General features: G+C 35.3%; 1 protein-coding gene across 2 annotated transcripts in view; it reads right to left on the reverse strand.

Moving 5' to 3' along the window:
• Positions 1–2,589: 2,589 nt before the first annotated feature.
• The window catches only part of LOC150083526 (phosphatidate cytidylyltransferase, photoreceptor-specific-like), a 169,801-nt gene continuing 149,070 nt past the window's right edge, over positions 2,590–23,320 (reverse strand). For both annotated transcript variants that reach the window (XM_090377335.1, XM_090377336.1), the window contains 4 exons: positions 21,553–21,702; positions 12,334–12,465; positions 11,501–11,604; positions 2,590–2,994 (listed from right to left, as the gene is read on the reverse strand). In XM_090377335.1, the coding sequence (XP_090233461.1) occupies positions 2,883–2,994; positions 11,501–11,604; positions 12,334–12,465; positions 21,553–21,702 (498 nt within the window). In that variant the 3' untranslated portion in view covers positions 2,590–2,882. The remainder of the gene's footprint in view (positions 2,995–11,500; positions 11,605–12,333; positions 12,466–21,552; positions 21,703–23,320) is intronic.

Below are 23,320 nucleotides of genomic sequence, written 5' to 3' on the forward strand. Positions count from 1 at the left end.
TAGAAGTTTGTGCCATTTCAAATGAATTACTGTAAAGGAAATTTATTACACTGAAATAAGCATACTTCAATGTATTTTCAAAATGAAAAATAAAACTTGTTATAAATATGTTAGAATTCTCTTTATTCCTTCTCAAAAGAGAGGGTGCATATTACTAGAAAAATTTGCATTATACAAAACAGAGTAGTTTAGGTTGATTTGTAGAACCATATTTTTCTATTTGATAAATTGGAGCTTTAATTCCAAATGGACGCTATATTTAATAGGGGGGGGGAATCCTTTATATGCTAGAAATGATTCTGTTTTCTTAGCTATAAATAGCACTTTAAACTTTGTTATATCTAATATCATATTAATAGAGATAAGTGATAGGCTTTATATAATTTTATTTAAGGTATTCAAACAGTTAAAACATTTCTCTCCTCCCAAGCACTGCTAAAGTATAAAAATGTTAATAGCAGTAGAAATAATAGCATATAATTGAAGCACCATGTCTTCTTTCTTTAATTATCTATACATTCGGCTGGCTCATATGGAGAACTAGATATTATCAATCATGAAAATCAGGCCAGCAAGCTTTGGATTGGTATCATGTGATTTCTTGTTGGAAACAGCCTATTAGCTGTCTACTACCAATCTTCATGAGTTCATCTATACGCCAGGTTTAATTTCTCAAGTAAAGATATGCAGCTATTTTTAATTTAAAAAAATAGCTTAGTTGTCCTCTATATCCAAGTCATGTAGAAATATGTATTTCAACAATTTAAAACTAAAACAAATCAGGAAATGAAATTGATTCACTATATTTACAGATTTATACATGCATTCTAAAAGTTTCTCCAAGTGCATATTCAAGGGTGCATTGTATACAAATAGATGAAACATATCAGCAATACTTTGCTATTAATATTGAACAAAAATTTGTTCAATATTAATAAGAGGTCGCTGCAGTCAGGTTAGCATCTTACATTTGCATTTCATGCTGACTCTAATTTACTCTTTCCTTGTCACACAATTCAATTTTATAACTTCATGATTTCCAAATGTTGAGAGCATAAATAAAAGCTGAAGAGCTGTAGTTTAACTTAAATAAGATGAAGGGCATGGTAAAAGATCTTTCTATGGATAAGCATAAACAAGTTAGCAATATGTCTTAGGAGAGAATTTTTTTTTTAACAAATGTAGTTTTACCACTTTTTTTTTAAGTATATAATAAGACTATATAATAAAGTCTTAGCTCACTTGCATTTGAATGGATTGTCAAAAACTTGACATATTTTCACTAACAAATTGTAGAATATATTTTATACAAGTAATAGTAATATAGTCTAAAAAACGTTTTATATATTAAAGTTTCTGGCATCACTGAAATTAGGTAGTTTGAAGTTAAAATATATCAAAATGTAAAAAATACATTAACTGGTAAAATTCTACAACAGCAGAAAATATTTTTGCTGGATAATGCTCTGAATAAAAGATGTTTTCGTCAAGAAAATGAAATTTTACTAACGATCAGGAAGTGTTGGCACCTATATAATTAAACTCTGATAATTGTTCATAGTTTTGAAAAATTCTTTATAGAAATATCATACACTAAATATTTGGAATTTCAGCAATTATACTAAAAATAATAATAAAATAGAATAGAGGTGGAGTTAGCGATATTAAAGACATTCCTTTTCATATATTTTAAATTCCCCACCCATATTCCCTAAACGATTGCATTTTTTCTAAAATACACTGTATTTACAAAGTGTTATGAAATATTAAAAGTATAGAAGAGTTAACAGCTAAATTTTTCCAACTACACTTGAAATTACAGAATTACAACAGGCCTAAAACTAATAAATATGATGCTGTAATTATGAAAGAGGGAAAAGTTGTACTTGGTAAAGGAATTTGTATAATAGTTCATAAAGAAGAAAAACAGCATATGAACTACTCCTAAAAAATTTTTATGCTGAGGAAATTGGCATTTTCTTACAGCCAATAATTCTTCCAATATGAATAACTACAGATTGTGTAACTAACCCTGCTCCTTTAGATTTTACCTCAGAAACAGGTTTACATAAAAAAAATAATAATAATAATAATAAATAAATTTAAGAATGAATTTGGAAATGGAATGATAGTAAAAATCACTTTGATATGATTTGACTTTGGCAATAAATCACTTGCGTTCCAAATATACATTTCTTTGCTGTGAGAGATCCTTTATAATTTTGATTATACCATTATGATTTCTCATAATTTTTTCATTGCATTTCTTAAAATTACTCTGGTACTCTTGAAATTTGAATAATATTTTTAATTTTTTTTTTATAAGATAAAATAAAAATTATGTACACCACATTTTAAATTATTTTAAATTTTTAGTTCGCTAAAAATAGTCACTTTACCAAAGCATTCCTCACAGTAATTCATACACAGTACTATGAAATCTCAATTAAAGATAGTGTCACATTTTGAAATATAACGTGTAAAAATGGCTTAAAATAGTGAAGTCACATATATAAGTAAAAAATTCAAAGTAAATTAACAAAAATCGATACTCAAAGAGTACAATGGAGATATGAAAATACCATTATAAACATATTACCAATGCACATACACAGACATAAATGCATACGTTGGATTACTTAAAAGAATGTCAGCATTTTGATCACAGTCAGCAAGATGTAAATATCATCCAAGTTTCAAATGTTAACTTGTTTAAGCTCAGTGTTTTAATCAGTGACAAAAATATCTGTGGTTATTCCAAAGGAACAGGATTTGTCTCTACTACCTATGCAATGATTCAGATTATTTATTTGCTAAGTTATACTATCTAGCAAAAAAGTGGTGGAGGGAAAGAGGAAAACTTGACAATTGGCTGGAAAGGTCTACAAAAGTCCTCGAGCCCTAAGAGTATCACCTAAGGAGTGATACAATTGAAGCTGCTGCTCTGGCCTAAGCTGATATATCTGCTGTACAAGCTTCTGTGGGTTTGGTGCTCTGTTGTATAAAAAGGAGACAATTACTTGACTGGTTAATAAAAACAATTTACATAAAGATAAATACAAATCTGAATATAAATACAAAGTAAGGGGTATTTGAAAAGTTTTTGGATATCCACCGAAAGAATGAGGTAATCTGGATACGAATAAACTTTTATTCAACATAGTTAATTCATTAAAATTGAACATTAATTCATAAAGAAGTGTAACATTCTATATTAAAGCTGAATATTACACACTTGATGCAACATTCCCTCATCCTTTATAGACCCCTTACGTAGAACCCACTGTCTTTGTCCTATAACTACACGAATAACATTATTTGTCACAAAATGTCAAATCCTTTCAAATGGTTCCCCCCCCCACATACTGAAAGAACACTTTAAATTTATGACTGGGAGCACCGTCATGCAAGAAGATCCTGCTAGAGAGCTCCCAAAATGTTTTGCCTTTTTCCTCATGAAATTTCAGCAGAATAATGTTCATCCATAACTGATTTACCCATTTGAAGGTAATCAATGAATATCACCCCTTCTTTGTCCCAACTGATGCCTTGGTAGATGATGGTAACCAGTGAAATGTTTTGTAGTGAGAAGTTCATGATGCCATCTCATGGACTGCTGGTTGCTCTCTGGATACTGTAATGAATCCAAGTTTCATCCACAGTCACCAACTGGCTGCCACACTTATTTGAATACTGGTTAAATTTTGAAAAAATCATCTTTGCACAGTTCACTCTCTTCTGGTATCCATTTGCCAAAATAATTTTCAAGCTCAATTCTTTGTGAGCAATATGGGAGACTCATTCTCAATCTGTCAATCTTTCAATATCAGGTCATGAACAGTATGAATGCTTTATTTTGTTGAAACAGTCATAGCCATCCAAACTGGGCTCATCTTTGATGTCTATCACCTGCTTTGAATGCAGCGACATAGTTCCTGATGGATAGCCATCATGTAATCAATCAATATCTACACATACCATTTTTGCTGGTACCAGAGAGAGAGAGAGAGAGAGAGTTTCTCAAAACCACGAGAAAACTGTCTCCAATGATCATAGTTAATTAAATTTTGTTTTGCCTACGGCAGTTCAATTTCCAATTCAGAGTGACCACAGAGGCTTTTTGTTATTTTATATTTTGAGTGGTGGGATGCATAATTTAATGCCATATCACTGTCTGTTGGTTTGTGATAAATAACAGTACAGATATTGTTCTCACTGTTGATGAAAGCACCTAAAAATTGTAATGGTAATGAACAAAAGGAAAGTTTTCATTAAGTCAAAAGTGAAGCTGATTTTTTCTTGCAAATTTAATTAATATAATTACTTAAATTATATTAAGTAATTAATGGGGGGGCTTTCACACCAGAGAAAAGGGGCTAAAGGGTTAAGTTTACCTGTACCAGTTCTGAAACAGGAAATGGAAAGTAGAATAAATGTTAACAGTACCTAACTCATCCTATATAATCCTCAATACTATGCAAAAAAACTATCTCCAACTTCAGAAATTTTCATCCACACCAACTTTCTTCATTAGCTATCACTTTTCCTTAACAGTCATTCCTAAGAGCAAAAATGGCCAGAATAACCAGGAGCCAGAACAGAGTCCACTTCAAGAGAAATACTAATACTAAAGCAGATTCTCAATTCTGCTTTCCCCCTCCCCAGACACAGCCAGAGAAGTACAACCACAAGGTGTCATATCAGACAACGATTTACATCACACAGTTGTATCAAAAGATAATAGCTGCTACTACAAGGGTAGTCAATAAATATGTATCCTCACCTAGAAACATTTTAGTTAGGGATTTGACATTATGTGCATACACACACACACACACACACACACTACTAAGTCTCATAAGCTAATGTATATTTATTACTGTTTTTCTAAATCCATTGGCAATCCTCCCCATATACAACTTGTTTATGGAGAAAGGATTCTCCATCATAAGAGACTGCGAAAGATTGGAAAAGGCAGTTCAAGTGTGGGCAAAGCAGTGTGCATGATGGCCCAAGAGAAGGATTGATTGATTTTTTTTTTTGATTTGGTAGTTGTTGGCGCATCGGCTTCTGTGGCCATATTGCACCTCCCAAGGTTTTTGCAGTACTTTTGATCCAAGCCCGAGGCGGGAATCGAACCCGCGACCTTTGGGCTGCCGGGCAGGTACTTTACCCACTCGGCTAGCCCGGTCGGCCCCAAGAGAAGGAAGACCCTACCATTGTGACTAAACTGAAGACAGATGTGCGACTATAAATTTTATAACAAATGAAGTGAATATTAGCCATGGGTCAGTTTGCATCACAGTGCATGAGTTCCTGCACATGTCTATGGTGGCAGCCTAATAGGTTCCAAGATTTCTCACACCCCCTCAAAAGCTCCACAGGAAAGAGTGTTCTGTATAATTGTTGAAGCTTTGTAGAGAGAATGCTGATGATTTTCTTTTTGACTGAATTGTGACAATGGATGAATGCTGAATATATCACTATGACACAGAAACGAAACATGAGCAAACAATAGAAACAATTATCTTCACCAAACCCCCAAAAAAGCCAAGAGTCATCTGTTTGTCAACAAGGTCATGCCATCAGTCTTCTGGAACTCTAAGATCATCCTAAGGCAACAGCATCGCTGGGGACTATTGCACAAATCTCCTGGGAAGTTATCAAATTTAAGTGATGCAGGAAGCTATCCAAAAGTGTTCTCTAGCCAACAATGCTCCTGCTCACAAAGCAACACTCACAGTGGACTCTGCACTTAGGTGTGGCTTTGAAAATCTGCAGCACCCACCTTATTCTCCCGACCTCTCACCTTCAGTCTTCTTCCTCTTCCCTGAAATTAAGAAACCATTACAGGGCCACAGATTTCAGACTGATGAGAAAACGATGTGGAAATGAAACAAAGTGATTTTCTGCTCAAAGTAAGGAGTTCTATTCAAGAGACCTGAAAGAGCTTACCTTCAAATGGGAAAAAAAGGTGTACCTCTAGAAGGTAGCTACATAGGAAAGGATTAAATTGCCAGCTGTTTCAAATCCCTAACTTAAATATTTCTTTATGAGGGTAAATACTTATTGACCACCCCTCATAAAGGAGCTTATTAAAAATAAATGGGTGTATAGTTATTGACATGTCACATTACTCTATACCTGAAAACACAGAGGAGAGAACAAATTAAAGCATCCATACCCAACAGCACACAAAAGAACAATGAGAAAGCAATTCTCCCTCTACACCTACACACCCACTAGCTGTGTTTCACAATTCTACCAGGCGCCTCCGTAGCCAGGTGGGAAGGAGCATCAGTGCGTAGCACACGCTTCTTGATTAGACCTGGGTTTGAGCCCGTCACCACCAAATACGGAGGATGCAGAAAGGTCAGGGAATGACCACCGCATATTCCCGGAGCAATATGGCCTTAGTTGCTAATGCTCCTAAAAAAAAAAAAAAAAAATCAATTCTACCAGAAAGGGTGTTTTCTTCGTCTTTCTCTCCTCTGACAATAGCTCAGATTGCATCCAGTAATATTCCCAGAACTACCAGCAAACATGTATCAATCAGCAATCAGCGATACCTCACTGACTGCTGACATAATACCATACCAGCAAAGCTATCCAACAGCAAGGTAGCGCACAAAGCACATGACTGCCATTTTGTTTAAGCCAAGTGACTAACTGAGGATGTAGTCAGTCTAGACAACCGATTGCTGCCACTTTATTTTGAAGCATATTTTTTCTCACTTAACATGCAATTAACAGTTCTGTTTGTAACTAACATCACTGAAGAAGGTTCCAAGAGAGAAACTGTAACATAAGGTTCAATATTTAATTTATATATATTATTAATCTTATAAATTAAATATTGATAATTTGTTAATAACTTTAATAAATTTTGTTTCTAATGAGCACTTGCAGAATGTCTTTTTTTCCCTCATAATAATATTAAGTCATTTTTAAATTATTAATTATATTAATCATGTTCTGCTATTGCACTCCTGCTCCTGACCACTCAGCTATGGCCTTGAGTGCAGGAGCAGGAGTGCAATAGCACACGCTCTGAGTAGACTAGGGTCCAAGCCTCTGACTGCTAAATACGGTTGATCTGCCAACCTGCACTGGACATGTGGCAGATTATGGTCCATTCCCTCATTGTCAATCCATCCTGCCATGGATAGGCAATGGCTGCAGATTTATTTATTATTTATAAATTAATCATATTAACAATAAATACTTAATACAAAATATTTATACAATTACCATAATGAAATTTAAAGACTTATGACTGTAAGAAAATATGCAAGTGCAAGTAGTGGTGTATATCAGTTAATTTTGTATCAGTTAAAATATTTTAACAATAAAACAAGTATAAAATAATCAAACTATTCATCTAGATTTAATGTACAATCTTTATTACATATATACAAACCTCCCCATTTAATGTTTATCTATCTATCAGATAAACATCAAATGGGAAGGTTTCATACACACAATGGAATAATTTGAAAATTATGTCTAATGCCAACATTAGAGACGATACCATCATCCATGTGGTGTATGGAAGAAAAACTTCTAATTAGACACATAACGAAGGTAGTGTACATTCTTAGTTCCTAATGCTGAGCTACATTTATTCCCCAGCAAAGTAGTAAAAGTTTCAGTTTTATTTCAATGCGTGCATTAAAATAAAACCCTCTAACCTTTTTCAATTCAATGCATGCATTGAAATAATATCATCAAAAAAAACCAGAGTGGCCCCAAGATGAAAACTGAATTTTTTACATTATTTCATTATCTGCATTGCTTTAAATCCCATAACCTTTACGGTTTTTTTGTAAAGGCTATAGGGGAAATGGGGCCCAAAGGATCTAACCTCTGTGTGTTTAATTAGAAGTTTTTCTTCCTTATACCACTCTGCTATTCACTCAGACTCAATACTTTATTTACAAAGTTGCCATGTTTGCTAATATAGGCCATCCATTGTCCGATGAGAGACCAGTAAATTTTTTAAAAAATATTGACAGATCCACATTTGTTAGTAATGTCTATTTGTTTAACATTATCAATAATTTGAGTGACTCATTGATAATGGTGTCATCTCTAATGTGAGCACAGGCCCAAACCAATTAATAATTATTAAACTGTTTACTTATTTATATGGAAAAAATTTAGCTAGTGGAGGGAGGGAGTGGTAAGATCACTTCATTATAAATACAGTTGAACGTGGTTATAACGAGCATCAAGTGACTGACAAAATTTCCTCGTTATAACCGTTACTCGCTATATCAGCGATAGCGGAGATGGGGAAACCCCTGGGGCCGTTAGACAGTGAACACTTTATATTAGTGATGAGTTAAATCCACCTCCTATTTTTTTAAATTCTCAATAACTTGATAAAAAGATAGATTCAAAAAACAAAAGAAATATTAGAGAGAAAAAAAATATAAGTATATACCTACATATTATTTGTATTAATACGCTTGTATAAACTACAATACACTTAATATTAAACACAATTTATTTGTGTGTAATTTTAAAACGATACACTTAATATTAAACAATTTATTTATATCTCTGTAATTGAAAACAATACTATTTAATAATAAACACAATTTCAATTAGTCTTTATTTATGAATCTTAAAATTGATGTTTGTTTTAAAGATTTCACCTTGATATTTCTTAAGTTTCCCCTTAAAACGCTTAACGTGTTAAAAGTCTCATTTCCTTCAAAAAAATTGACTAATGTGCCCATTGCACCTTGAGCTTGTGAGATTGTCGGCACTGATTTTGATTCACTTACAACAGTCATCATCACGATCATCGTCTTTGTTGAGCACAGCATCTACAATGTTACTCTCTGTAGGAAGACCACTACTTAATAAGTTGTCATCGACTTGTACAAATTCCTTGATTTTATCTGTATCAAAACATACGTTGTTACAAAGCAACCATTCGGATAATGGCAAGTTGTTTTCTTTGTTTCCATCTACTGCATCTACAATTGAAATTTAATTTAAATTTCTTGAAGCAATTCGATATGGTTGTCGAAATAACGTTCCACACATCATTCAATAAATTTATAGCATCCAATATCGATATAGACTCAGTAAGTTTTTGTTCTCTTTGACTGATCAAATGTAGAACTAGAAATATTTTATAAAATCCTTTCAAACTCTTGATTACACCTATGTCCATTGGTTGTAAAATTAATGTTGCACTGGGAGGCAGAAACACTAGCTTAATGTTGGACGAATTTTGAATCTGGGGATGTGCAGGACAGTTATCAACTAACAATAAAATTGTTAGTTGATTTCTTGTTTGCAGTGTAATCCACAGGAATTACACTGCAAACAAGAAAGTTTCCTTATGTTTTTTAATGTAAGAAAACTTCCTGTTAACAATTTTTCGATAACAAATAGTTTTTTTTTATCAGTTCCTGTCACATTTGTGCATATGAGCACCGTCAAGTGAGCCTCTGCTTTTTTTCCACCAACACATTTTCCCCCTTTGAATTTAAATGTATTGTCAGGTGTCAAATTATAAAAAAAAGTCCTGTTTTGTCAGCTTTGTAGTAGTAGTAGTAGAGACATGTGATTCAAGAAAGCAAGCAAAGCTTGTCCAGTTCCTCCTTGAATTTATTTAAGCTATCAACTTCCACAAACAGATGGAAGTTTGTTCCAGCAATTAACCACCCACTGTCTAAAGACAAATTTCTGCACATCTATTCTACAACTGTCTTTCCTCAATTTGAATTTATGCCCCCTCAGGTTCGTAATCTGAGCAAGCGGAGGATCTCATCAGAATTCAGCATGCTCAACCCATTCAAGGCCTTATACACCTCAATCAGATCACTTTGCAGGTGCCTAGTCTCCAGCCGCTGCAATTTGCAGAACTTAAGCCTTTCTTGGTAAGAGGACCCCTTCTTTCCCCTCAGCAATCTTGTTGCCCTTCTTTATACATGCTCATCCAACTCTACATCCATCCTTTCTAAAATGAGGCTTCCAGACCTGTACGCAGTACTCAAGGCGTGGCCTGACCATTGCCTTATACAAAGGGAGGGATAATAACCTCCTTTTCCCAGCTAGCAAAATTCCTATATATATCATTGACAATACCCCATGACCTGCTCTTGCAGTCTGTCTGCACTGATCAGAAAACTTCATATCTGACTGCACAATTACTCCCAGGTCTTTTTCATTCCCTACCTGCCTGAGTGTAGTACCACACAGTTGATACGTTCCTCTGGGGTTACTTCTACCCATACACAGTACTTTGCATTTGTCTATGTTAAACTTCAGTTGCCACTTCTCAGCCCATCTGCCCAAATTTCCTAGATCCTGTTGCAGTAGCACAACTGTTGTAGATGTCTTCGTCATTGAAATCTTTCCTGATTTCTGCCCAGACACGGTTAATCCATTCATTTGGCATTATTGGATCTGCAGATCGAAATTCTCCACTAATTTTTGCATAAACAATGTTATGTCCATTTTTAAATTGAACCAGCCAACCGTTGTTACACACAAAATCGTCCCATCCAAATTGTTCAGAAAATTTTTTAGCTTGAGCCTTCAAGATCAGACCATCTACCGAAAATCCAACACTTCTTTGTGTGGTGAACCATTGAAGCAATGCTTGCTAAACGTTCGTAACCTCACACTTTCTAAAATTTTTTTTTTTTGGTTATGTTCTTTTCTAGTACCGATATGTAAATATCTTTATTCTTCTACAATGTCGATACACTTGAAGAGAACAAAGAAAACTTTTTACACACTTCAACATTTTTTGCACCATGTTTTAACTCGTGAATAATTTCGACTTTTTCGTGAATCGAGAGAGACTTTCTTTTGTTAGTAGACATGTTGCCAAAAGAAAAGGTTAGTTTCTAACTGATTTTACTTTAAAATGATAAAGTGATCTGCATACAATGTTCCTAGAAGTCCCGAAATGAACGTAATAGAAGTCCCAAAATGCATACAAAGTTTTTAGAAGTTATGTTGCCAAAATTCTTAGAAGTCCCAAAATAAATGTATGTTTCAGTGAATACAAGACAATCTGTAAATAGGGTAATCCAACAAGCGGGATGCCAATGCATTATTGTATAGCTCCCATCCCCAGAAGGACAAGGTCATTAACCAGCCCCTAATTCGATGTAGGTGATCACAAAGCTAAGTTGCCTTTTTCATTTTCATCTAATCTAAGAATTGGGATTTTTTGACTACCTAAGCAATTAAGAATGTTTGCATAGTTACCAAAATTTGTTTGGTATATCCATGTAGTAGTACACTCGTTATAACAGTGAGCGATTGTATGGGAATATGTGTAAATTAAAAATCATTATGGCTTTTTTGCTCGTTACAGCCATGATCTTGTTATTTCCATGCTCGTTATAACCAAGTTCGACTGTATATAAAACCTATATTTCTGAAGTTTTATAAATTAGCAATCATTAAGAAAAAGTAAAGAATCAGCATAAAGTAATACAATGTTGTTAATACTTTTATTTCTTACCTAATAAAACTATGAATGTAAACATTAACAAAAGTGGCCATTAGGAACTGACAGTCAAACCTATCCATTATACCTCCATGGCCTGGAATGATATCTCCAAAATCCTACAAAATAAAGAAAATTACAGCTATCAAATAATAGAAATAATTCATTATTTTGTTTGCTATCCTATGTAATTAGCCATTAATTATAATCAGTGATCATAATCATTTTAAGAAATTCTAGGATCTTCTCATATTGACATGTAAGTATCCACAAGTGAATGATTGATTCCAAAATAAAAGAAGACGGACATATCTAAATTTGATCATTGAAGTTATGAAATCCGATAATGCTATCATGTTTCATAACCACCTCAAAATTTCCCATGTATGATCCCTTAGTTATCACGGAATTCCACCCCTCCCTTTCCATTCTGCAGCATTTTTATAGTAACAGTTGCAATAGTAACTGTGAACCTCTTCAAAGTTGTTAAAATCTGGTACAACATAACCTCACAATAAAAGAATAATAAAAGCAACCTTACTTTAGCTGAGAATAAATCCAATTTATAGTTATAATTAAATACAAATTTCATGAAAACTCAAGTTGCATTGTAGGGGAAATAGACTTAAATATTTTCAACTACTTAAATTAATGTTACTCCGCTTAGGTTAATGAAGAAAAAAGAAAAAAAGAAGTGTCCTTGCAGAAATCACTTAATTTGAGCATAAAAGTAAAGTAACGTTACTTTCAATTCAATTCAATATATTTCAACATAATAATTCAATTACATAGCTAATTAATATAATATATAAATATTACAGTTAATATTTCATTATTTACATACAAACCTTTATTTTGAATGCTCTTTTAAAACCACTGGCACAAAAACCTCCAAATGGCCCAATAACAGAACTGAATAAAGACAATGAAAGGGAATGCAGAACAAATGGATAAAGTGTTACTGTCTTAGGAAAGCCAATCTGTAAAAAAAAAATAATAATAAATAAATAAATAAAAATATATATATATATATACATACACAATTAGAAACATATCAGAAGTACATAACATTCATATTGAATGGCAAGTCCTTACTAACAATGGTGTTTTCACAGGGCAAAGTCAATAGAACATATCACAAAGTTGATGCAATTAAGAAATTTTATTTCTTAATGTTTCACAAATGAAAGACAGTTTTATTATCAGTAGTAGCAGTCACAAATGATGCAAGCTTATATATACAACAAAAACCAAAAAAAAAAAATGTCCACCTCATCTGACCATCCCTGTAATAATGTCTAATTCTTCTTTAAATTTATTCAAACTACCCACCTCTACAACAACAAAATGGGAGTTTGTTCCACCAATTAAATACCTGCTGGCTGAAGGCAAATTTCCACACATCTATCCTGCAACCACCCTTCCTCAATTTAAATTTATGCCTTGTGTGAGTACTTTAAACAAGAGGAAGGATTCCATCAGCACCGAGCTTACTCAATCCACTCAAAACCTTAAAAATCTCAATTAGATCTCTTTGCAGATGCTGTAATTTACAGAACTGAAGTCTTTTGTAGTAAGAATACTCCATTGTTCTTGACTAATGTGGTTGCCCTTCTCTGCACCCATTCTAAGAGATCCACAACTTTTTTAAAATGAGGTATACAATACTCAAGATGTGGCCTAACCACTGCCTTATACAATGGGATAATCACCTTGTCTCTGCTGGCAAAATTCCTGTATATCATTGAACAGAAGCCCATTAGCTCTTCTAGCAGCTTGCCGGCACTGCTCAGAGAACTTCATATCAGACTGTACAATTACCCATAGGCCTCTTTCATTCTCCACCACCTAACTGGTATGTTATTTTGGGATTACTACTACCCAAAGGTAGTGCCTTACATTTACCAATGTTAAATCTCAATTGCCACTTCTCATCCCGCCTGCCTAATTTGTCTAGGTCTTGCCACAGTAGTATCTTGTATCAGTATTGTTAACCACCCTGCTAACTTTTGGATCATCTACAAACTTAGACAATAAGCTTGATATGCTTTTATCAATATCATTAACAAATACTGTACACAGTAATGGCCCAACACAGAATCCTGAGGAACTCCACTAATAATATTAGTCCAAGAAGAGCAATGCCCATTTCTAACCACCTCTGTCTTATGCCACTTAACCAGTTAAGAGTTACAGGGCAATGAAAATTGCTGATCTATAGTACTGATCTAAACTGCTGATCTGTAACAGTGTCACAGAAATGTATCATTGTAATATAGGCTGGTGAAGGCTAATTATGAGAAATCACCTGCTGAACTAGCAAAGAATGGAGATGAGGAGTTTTTCACATATGTGAATACAATTTGATTCATTCTTTTCATGAAGGAAGAATGAATCAGATTGTACCATTACATAAAGCATATAGGCAAGCCACAGATAACTGTTGCTAACTGAACAGGTACTTCACATCAATCTTTGTGGATAAAGACCTTTCATAGAAAGGAAAAAATATGCGAGTGAAGCTAAGCAGAACGTTATTAGCAATACTAAAATTATAGAAGACTGTTCATTAGAAAACTTTCAAACCTAAAGGTAAGGCTCCTGGGGTTGATCACATATATCAAGTAACTTTGAGGGAGGTGGCAGGAAAATGTACTAAACCATTAAGATTAATAAGGACATTGTTGAACTCAGGAAAGATTCCCTTGCATTGGAGTAGTATCATCTAAATACTGCCAATCTATAAAAGCAGTTCTAAGAGTGGAGTGAGTAACTACAGACTGTTCAAACTTCAATGGATTGTTGTTGTTGTTGTTTTTTGGCGCAAGGGCTACTATGACCAAATTGCGCCTAATTCTGTGGAGAGACACTGGACAGATCAGTAAAGCGAGTTTATAAGAGCATATATATATTAATCTGTTTCAGAAAGTGAAACAATTCAGATAGATTAGAGTTATCTCCAAGTATATGTCTTAGTTCAAGAGATTCGTTCAAGTTACGGAGGGATCTAAACGTTGTGAATCTGATAGACTGATAATGATCGCACTCTATAAGAATATGTTTTATAGTTAGTGGTGAATCACAATGCATGCATACTGGTGGGTTATTTCCTTGCAATAAATAGAGATGCGTAAGGTGGGTGTGTCCAATACGTGCCCTGGCAAGTACAACTTCTTCGTGCCTGTTTGAGCGGAAACTAGATTTCCATACCTGCGGATTCTGTTTTATATTTCGTAACTTGTTATTTAATTGATTATGCCAAATTTCTCTCCATTTTTCATTGCATATTCGGTGAATGATAAATTTATAGTCTGTGAAAGGAATCTGGATATTGTCATTGTCAGTGGGATTTCTTGCTGCTTTATCTGCATGCTCATTTCCTGTTATTCCAGTGTGCCCTGGGATCCAACAAAAAGTAACACTCTGCTTATTTTTATGAAGATCCAATATTTGAGTTTTTATTAGATTTATCAATGGATGTGGAGAGCGAGAATTGCCTTGGAGCGCTGTCACTGCACTTAAAGAGTCTGTATATATTATAGTCTTTGGTGTGGAGTTAGTAGCAATGAAGGTCAAACCCATCTTAATGGCATAGAGTTCTGCAGTGAAAACACTGCATTCCTGAGGCAACGAGACAGAGACTGTTGATGTTGGTAGAACCACGGCAGCTCCCACAGCTGTGTCATTTTTGGAGCCGTCAGTATAAATTTGCAGAGTTTGTGCATTTGCTAAGGAGTGGGCTGCATGTATTTTCTGAAAAGTTTCGTTGTTCAGGGATTGTTTCCCCCAACGTTGAAAGTAATAATCGCATGAAGGCATGCATGCTTTCCATGGAGGTTGCACGATTTCTCTTTCTTGATGAATATTGGTCAAATGTATATTCCACTGCTGAATTAGTTCTTGTAGGCGGATTCCTGTAGGTTTGTTTTCATGAGGTTTATTTCTAAAAAGGCTTACCCATTGGGGATCATAGAGGTGTGACCAGATAGGATGATATGGAAAACTATTTATTTTAACTGCGTAGTTGAGGAGCAGCATCTTTCTCCGAAGGTGCAGTGGAGGTTCATTGGCTTCTATATATAAGCTTTGGATTGGCGAAGTCCTGAATGCCCCAAGAGCAATCCTGAGCGCACTATGTTGTACTGTGTCAAGACAGGCCAACAGAGTCATTCGAGCGGAATCATAAACTGGAGCGCCATAATCTAATCGCGATCTTATTAAAGCTCGGTATAGATGGAGCAGAGTATAGCGATCAGCTCCCCATGTCATGGATGAGATAACTTTAAGTATATTCAGCTTTTTCATACAGATAGTTCGTGTTTGTAGTATATGCTTCTGGAATGTCAGTTTGGTGTCAAATGTCATGCCCAAGAATCGGATATTGCTAGTGGTTGGTATCGGTTTATTTCCCAATGACAATTCGGGTTCTGGATGTAACTGACGTTTTTTACAAAAGTGAATGGCAACAGTTTTGGTTGCGGATAGACGATAACCATTATGTGAAGTCCATGACACTATTTTGTTTATGGAAAGTTGCAGTTGTCGTTCAATAGTACGCATATTCTGTGAATGGCAGGATATTGCAAGATCATCAGCATACAGATAGATGTCTACATTACCCAAAATGTTGGGAACTAAATTGTTTATCCTGAGGGCAAAGAGTGTAGCACTGAGTACCGATCCCTGCGGTACACCTTCTCTTTGGACAAAAGATTGTGAAAGAGCATTACGGTATCTCACTTGAAAAGTTCTATTTTTAAGATAACTCTCTATGATCATTGGGAGTCGACCTCTGAGTCCTATGGCATATAGGTCTTGTAGAATGCCATAGCGCCAGGTGGTGTCAAATGCTTTTTCAATGTCTAGGCACACCATGACAAAATGTTCTTTTCGGATAAAGGCGTTTCGTATGTTACACTCGGCTTTCACCATCAAGTCTAATGTGGATCGGTTTTTGCGGAAGCCGTATTGATTACAGTTAATGACTGAGTGGGATTCTATGTACCATACAAGTCTATTGTGTATCATCTTCTCTAATGTCTTGCCCAAGCAGCTGGTAAGGGATATTGGTCTATAGTTGCATGGATTCGTCTGATCTTTTCCAGCTTTAGGAAACGCTAGCACTGTTGAATGACACCATGAGCGTGGATAATGGCTTTCGGAGAAGAGCCGATTCAGAAACAGCAATAGGGAATTTAATGCCTTTTGGTCTAGATGTTGCAGCATGAGGTAATAAATCCCATCAGGACCTGATGCCCCATTTTTTGATGTTTTTAGAGCGTCCTGTAGTTCCAAAAGCGTAAACGACTGATTATATGGATGTGTTAGTTTTGTGCTGAAGTTTAATTTGCATTTCTCAGCCCTTCTTTTATGTTGCTGAAAAGATGATTCATACGCAGCAATATCTGATATTTTGGCAAAATTTTCTGCAAGAGCATTGGCTATTTCAATCGGTGAAGATAAGTCTTGTCCGTTCCATCTCAGTATTGTATGGGGCGTTGGTAAGAATCTTCCATTCAGTTTTTTTATTTTATTCCAGATTATTCTGCTATTGGTATCTTTCGTTATAGTAGAGGCAAACTGGATCCAAGAATCTTTTTTAGCCTTTTTCCTTACAAATCGTGCTTTTGCTTTAAGTTTTTTGAAATTTATAAGGTTCTCCGTTGTTGGGTGTTTTCGAAACAGGTTCCATGCCCGATTTTTCTCTTTTTTGGCAAGCTGGCACGCATCACTCCACCACATATTTACATGTTTAGAGGAACCAGTACGGATTTTGGGTATAGCCTTGGTTGCGGCATTTAGGATCTCAGTTGTGATGTGTTGTGTAGCATCATCGATGGATTCATGTCTGATAATTTTGTTGTCGAATGAGATATTAGAAGCAAACACCTTCCAATCTGCATTGTGAAATTTCCATTTTAAGTGCATATTATTTGCCTGGGGTATTCTAGATATTTGGATTTCACAAATTATCGGATAATGGTCGCTGTTTAGGGGATTATCCATTGTTGACCAGCGAATGAGGGGATACAATGTTGGAGAGCAGATTGTTAAGTCTATAGCTGTAGTTGTTCTAGTAGCGAAATGAATGTAAGTATCTGCACCAGTGTTCAGCAGTGTTAGATTACATTTGTCAAGTAGCGATTCCAGAATTTTTCCTCGTCTGTCTGTATGCGGGGAGCCCCAGAGTGGATGGTGGGCATTAAAATCCCCCAATAAACAGAAGGGGGGAGGGATCTGCAGCAGAAGTTCTTCTAGATCATTATAAGTATATACTTTGTTTGGTGATAGGTAGATTGAAACTATTGTTAGCATGATTCCTAAGGAGACACGTACTGCTACTGCTTCTAAGGGGGTCTGCAGTGGAATATGTTTAGTAGGAATTCTTGAGTTTACAAGAATGGCCACACCTCCATGCACAGTGTTATTGTTATTTCTGTTATGCTGATATATAGTATAATTCTTGATTTTTGGGATTACGTTTGGTGGTAGATTAGTTTCTTGTAAACATATGCTTACCGGACTATACTGTTGGATTAGGTCATAGATATCATCAATGTTGCTACGTAGGCCTCTACAGTTCCACTGTATGATGTGGTCCATTATTTGTTTTTAGTAGTTGGGTTTGGTTCAGTCTGCCTTTTAGGTCCAGTATGTTTCTGTCTCTCCAATTTTATTCTTTCTTTTTTCGAGAAAATTGGTCGTCCGGTGTCCATGTCATCTTCTGCGTGTAGATCTAAGATTGTCTCATCTTGGTTGATGTTTTCATCTGTATCCATATTTGTTAAATTTGGCTGAGTTTTCTGCATTGGAGCTACTATCTTAGTTTTTATGGTTTCTGAGGAGGACTGCGATGCAGTTGACGGTACTGTAATTGGCGTATTATTGGCACGATCTGTCGCATGTTGTTGTTTAGTAGATTGCTGTGAGGCTGAGAGTATTTCTCTAGCCCAGTCTGCAATAGACACGGATGGGGGAACCGACACGTCAGTTTGAGTGGCTGCTGACTGATATTTCTTTGTTGCTGCTGCATAGCTGTGTTTCGGTGTAGTAAGCATAATTTGTTTCTTTGCCTCCTGGAAAGTCACTTTCCGCTCTACTCTGTATTTTTGTATCTTTTTCCCTGTTTTCCATAGTTCACAGGTCCTCGAATAAGCGGGATGTTGGCCTTGACAGTTCGGACAATGTGGCGTTTCAGCATCACATTCCGTTTGTGTGTGAGATTTTGAACCACAGTTTGGGCACACAGCATCCCCTCGACAGACGGTCTGAGAGTGCCCAAACTTTTGGCACTTATAACACCTGATGGGATTAGGAATGTAGGGTCTTACACGGCAGTTTAGATAGCCGGCTTTAACATTCAAAGGTAAATTTGGTGTGCCAAACGTTAGGATGATGTTTCGTGTGGGAACAAGCTGACCATCTTTTCTGATCATAATCCGCTTAGCTTGTGAGACTTTCTGTTCTTTTAATTCTTGGACCAGTTCTTCATCTGTGACATTCATCAAATCCCACTCAGAAATTACCCCTCTGGAGGTATTTAGTGTTGCATGTGGTGTAATTTGCACTGGAATACCACCAAAGGTTGAGAGGTTCAGCAGAGTCTCTGATTGCTTACGACTCGCACTTTCTATAAGCAAATCTCCGGATCTAAGCCTTTTCACCATTTTAGGCGAACCTGATGAGCTTTCCAAGCATTTCTGTATCAGAAATGGGGAGAGCGTATTCATGCATATGCTTGACAAGGAGTGGAAGATTAGGAAAGATGGGAATTCCTGTTGCTCTTTGTCAGTTCGCAGTCTTTTCGACTGTGATGTGTCATGGTCTGTCATTGACTAATGGACCTGATGAGCGTCGAGGCTCAATTGGAGGAAAATTATCAAATTCCATGTTTGCTCCTTTTAGCCCCGGGAGAGGGACTTTCTTCTCCCAGGTTACCGGCCCCGCCACGTGGAGGCAGGAGCGGTGCCACCAGTGACCAAGCGAAAAGTGGTTAGTGGTTAGTGTGTTAGAGAAGTTACTTATATATATAATAGAAAGGTGTCTTTCCTTTCTTGTCAGGAAGCTTACTTCTTTATTTAGGAAGAGCCAAAATAAATAACTTTATAAAAGAAAAGGTTTTAACAAACTCTCTAATCAGTGGCTTGGAAAAAAGACGCTTTCAAATCGCTTTGTATATCGCTTTGATCACTCGCTTGGCACTCGGGGCCAACTTCAATGGAAGGAAAAATTGTGGAAGCATTATTAAAAATGCAATGCAGTAGCATCTTGAAGGAGATTATATTCTTAGGGAAACAGCATGGTTTTTTAAAGGGGAAAACCTTATTTAACTAATCTGGTTAGCTATTTTGAAAGAGTCACTTGTGAGCTGGATATTGGAAATAATACTGATAGTATTCAGTAGCAAAAAGCTTTTGACTTTGTCCCACAGAGGAAGTTACTGTACAAACTGGAACAGTTTGGAAAGTAACTTGATCGGTATCAGGGGTAAGATCCTTAGATGGATTGCACAATGAGTGCAGGACAGGAAGCAAAAGGTTTTGTAATTAATGACTACTTTTCAAATTCAGATTAGGCTAGTATTATAAATGGAATCCCTCAAAGATCAGTGCAGGGGACTGCTGCTGTTTCCAATTTTTTTTAAATGGCAACAACGAAGGGATATATGGGAAGTGATGTCAAAATTTGCAGATGATATCAAGATTGAGAGAGAGTTGTCAATGGCCAGTGCCAAACATTGGTCTGGAATAACTTGGATACGCTTGAGGGATGGTCAGAAAAGCAGCAGCTTTGCTATGTTTTAACCCCTTCCTGGAACATTTTTTTCCGGAAAATGTGCCTTAATGGATTGACATTTTTTATTTTACAGATTAAAAGTATGCATCATGCGAATACTCATTGTATAGTTTTTTGTGTCATTTATTAATTTTTTCATAGAAAATACATGGGAGTAATTAACCCATTTGGGCTATCCCGAGTTATCTCGGGTACGCCAAAAAGTGTGCAAATTATACAGATTTTTTTTAATAAATTAGCTCTTGAGCTAAAAGAAAGGCACAGAAAAAGTCTTCATTACTCATTATATAAATAAATTTAAAAAATCAAGTGGAACGCACACGCAGTGACCTCCCGCCACAAGCGGTAACTGCGAACGAACTACATTCTGACACACGGCCGCCACAAGTGGACAGGTGAGGTAAGCGTCACTTACAGGCGGAAGTTCAAGAGGGTGCCGAAATATTTTTCGATATTGTTTTTGCGAATTATTTTTGTGTGTTCAGTATTCTGGATTTAGGACAGCAAGTTATATTTTGCTTACTGGAACAAGAGATTGTAAAAAATCAAAACAAAATGAGAGTTAATTCTGGAGCACAGGTTTTGAGAGAGAGAGATCTGCCCACCCAAGGGGCCCAAGTTTAAGATCATTATTGTTAAGTAACTATGGTTTGTTTATGAAATTCATGCAAAGATTTAGCCACTGTATCATGGAAATCAATGGCAATCTCAAGAACAAATCCAGTGGAATGCTCAAGGTAACTGCCAAGACATCTCTAAGCACTAATATACTGTGTCTGTAAATTGCATATATTCTATATGCAATTTACAGTATTTAAGGCAATAAGAATTTAAGTATGTTGTGTCTGTAAATTGCATATATTCTATAATCAGTCTGTTTACTAAGCAGAATGAAAATACAAGTTTTTTTGGATAAAATATATGCAATGTATATCCAAATGTTTCAATTAAATTCACATCATGAACTGAACCCAAGAATTTTTCATCCACTGCGGAAGAACAGTGAATTTCTTAACTGTAATCACTGTGGTAACCACAAGAGATATCACTGATATCTCTTGTGGTTACCATAATGACCAATATTTTTTTCATTATCACTTGCAAAACTATTGGTCACAGATGTGGATCCTGGTAATCAAAAATTCAAACTGCTATATCATGTATTTTTAATAAATTTTATACCCATACTTGTAGATAATAAATTTAAGTATTGAAATTTATATATTATGAGAAAAATACCCTATTTACAACTTCAGAAATTAAACACTCACATAGCCCAGAATCCAGAGGGAACTTGTAATATTAAACTTGGTAGGCTGAAATAATGCTGAAGGTGTACAGTCAATGGACATGTGCTCCGTAGCCTCAGAATATTCAATGGGACATACAAAGTATCGAAACTGACACATCACATGAGACATCTATGGATATGAAACAAATCAACTTCATTAAAGAGAATGGTACAAGGATACATATGATTAAATTAAAAGATTATAGAATTCATAAATGGTATGATAAAAAAATAATGTCAAATTATCTCATAACGATGGCTGCTGTCTGTTAGTAACTTTCTACACATATACACACAGTGAAGTTTTGATTTTATATTATTTGCAGTTTTATGCATACTTTTTATATCAGTCTGAATACAAATCCTATAAGCACAATATTAAATTTTTCTTTAAATTATAGTTATAATTTACATTTTTAGCCTAAAGTGTTAAACAGAACTCTGATAGATATCAAATAATTTACTAAAGAAATAATGAATAAAAGATACTGCTCATGGAGCTTACAAATTTAGGTAAGAATTCTTGATAAATATTTAAGTTGTAATTTAATTTTAAGGGAGACAGCAACACATTTTTTGACATTCACCTGCAGCAAACTAGGAGAAAATATCAAAAAAAAAAAAAAAAAAAAAAACACACTTGTCTATCCTGTCTCCTTGACCCTAACTTCTCTTGCATCCAGCTTGGGTTGTAACAAAGGTAAGAATCCCTCCTCCAAATTAAATTAGTATCTGATTATATGTGTCAAGGATTCTTAACCTAAATTTGTGGCGGTTATCTGTTGTTATTTTCCCCTTGTTGCCTTTCCAAAATTTAGAATTAAAGTGGGAGCCATGTGAGCAATTATCTTTATTGATGAATTCACCAATAACTCTTTGATTGGTAATTGTGGTGAATACAATGGATATGGCTTGGATTTAGCATAAACTATAATAATGATAATGAAGCTTTTTAAAAATTTATGTCATCCCTTCTTCAGTGTGTTAATTGGTGCTTCATTAAATTTATATATATTTCAGGCAGTTGTAAGGCACCTGGCTCAGACCTGAGGGACATCTGAGGGAGAACTTCAGATGTCATGTAGCAAGTCATCCATCTACTGAGTCCCTGTAGTTTGGAGATTGTGAAGCAAATTCAATATACAGGCAACTCACACCTAGACAATAAAGCTGTGCCTTGGGTCTTGGTTTTCCTATAAATCAAGAAGTCCTCCTCAAGTTATCAATGTGCTAATCTAAACATCCAATAGTAACATTCTGTGTAAATTATGGTATGCACTCGGAATGGAATTTGGTATGCAATTTGAAATAAGACAATAAAGATTTAATAAAATTAATAATAAGCTCTGAGAACTTTCAACAGTGGCTAAATTACACTGATTGGCCATATTATTAGAACTGATGAGAGCTTGACTGAATTTATGTAAATCTAAACAAGATGTAATTGTGTGGTGTGACATATGACAGAGATTTTGATAATATTTGAGGAGGGGAGGTTACTATTCACCAACAATAAGGAAAGGGACTTTAACTGAAGCATAACCTTCTGTGAGCATCTAGTACAGTGGTTTTCAACCGGGGTGCTGCAAACAACATTCCAGAGGTGCCACGTAATTTGGGTTTAAGTTACTTAAACTTATTATTTTTAATTTATATGTTTATTTCATTATAAAAAGGTGTACAGTATCTTTTTAATTTTGTGGTGATCTATAATTGATGTTTACTTAATACCTCTACATAAAGAATAA

This window comes from Mastigoproctus giganteus, chromosome 7 (assembly GCF_048544385.1).
Source record: "Mastigoproctus giganteus isolate SK-2022 chromosome 7, ASM4854438v1, whole genome shotgun sequence".
Classification (NCBI taxonomy): Eukaryota; Metazoa; Arthropoda; class Arachnida; order Uropygi; family Thelyphonidae; genus Mastigoproctus; species Mastigoproctus giganteus.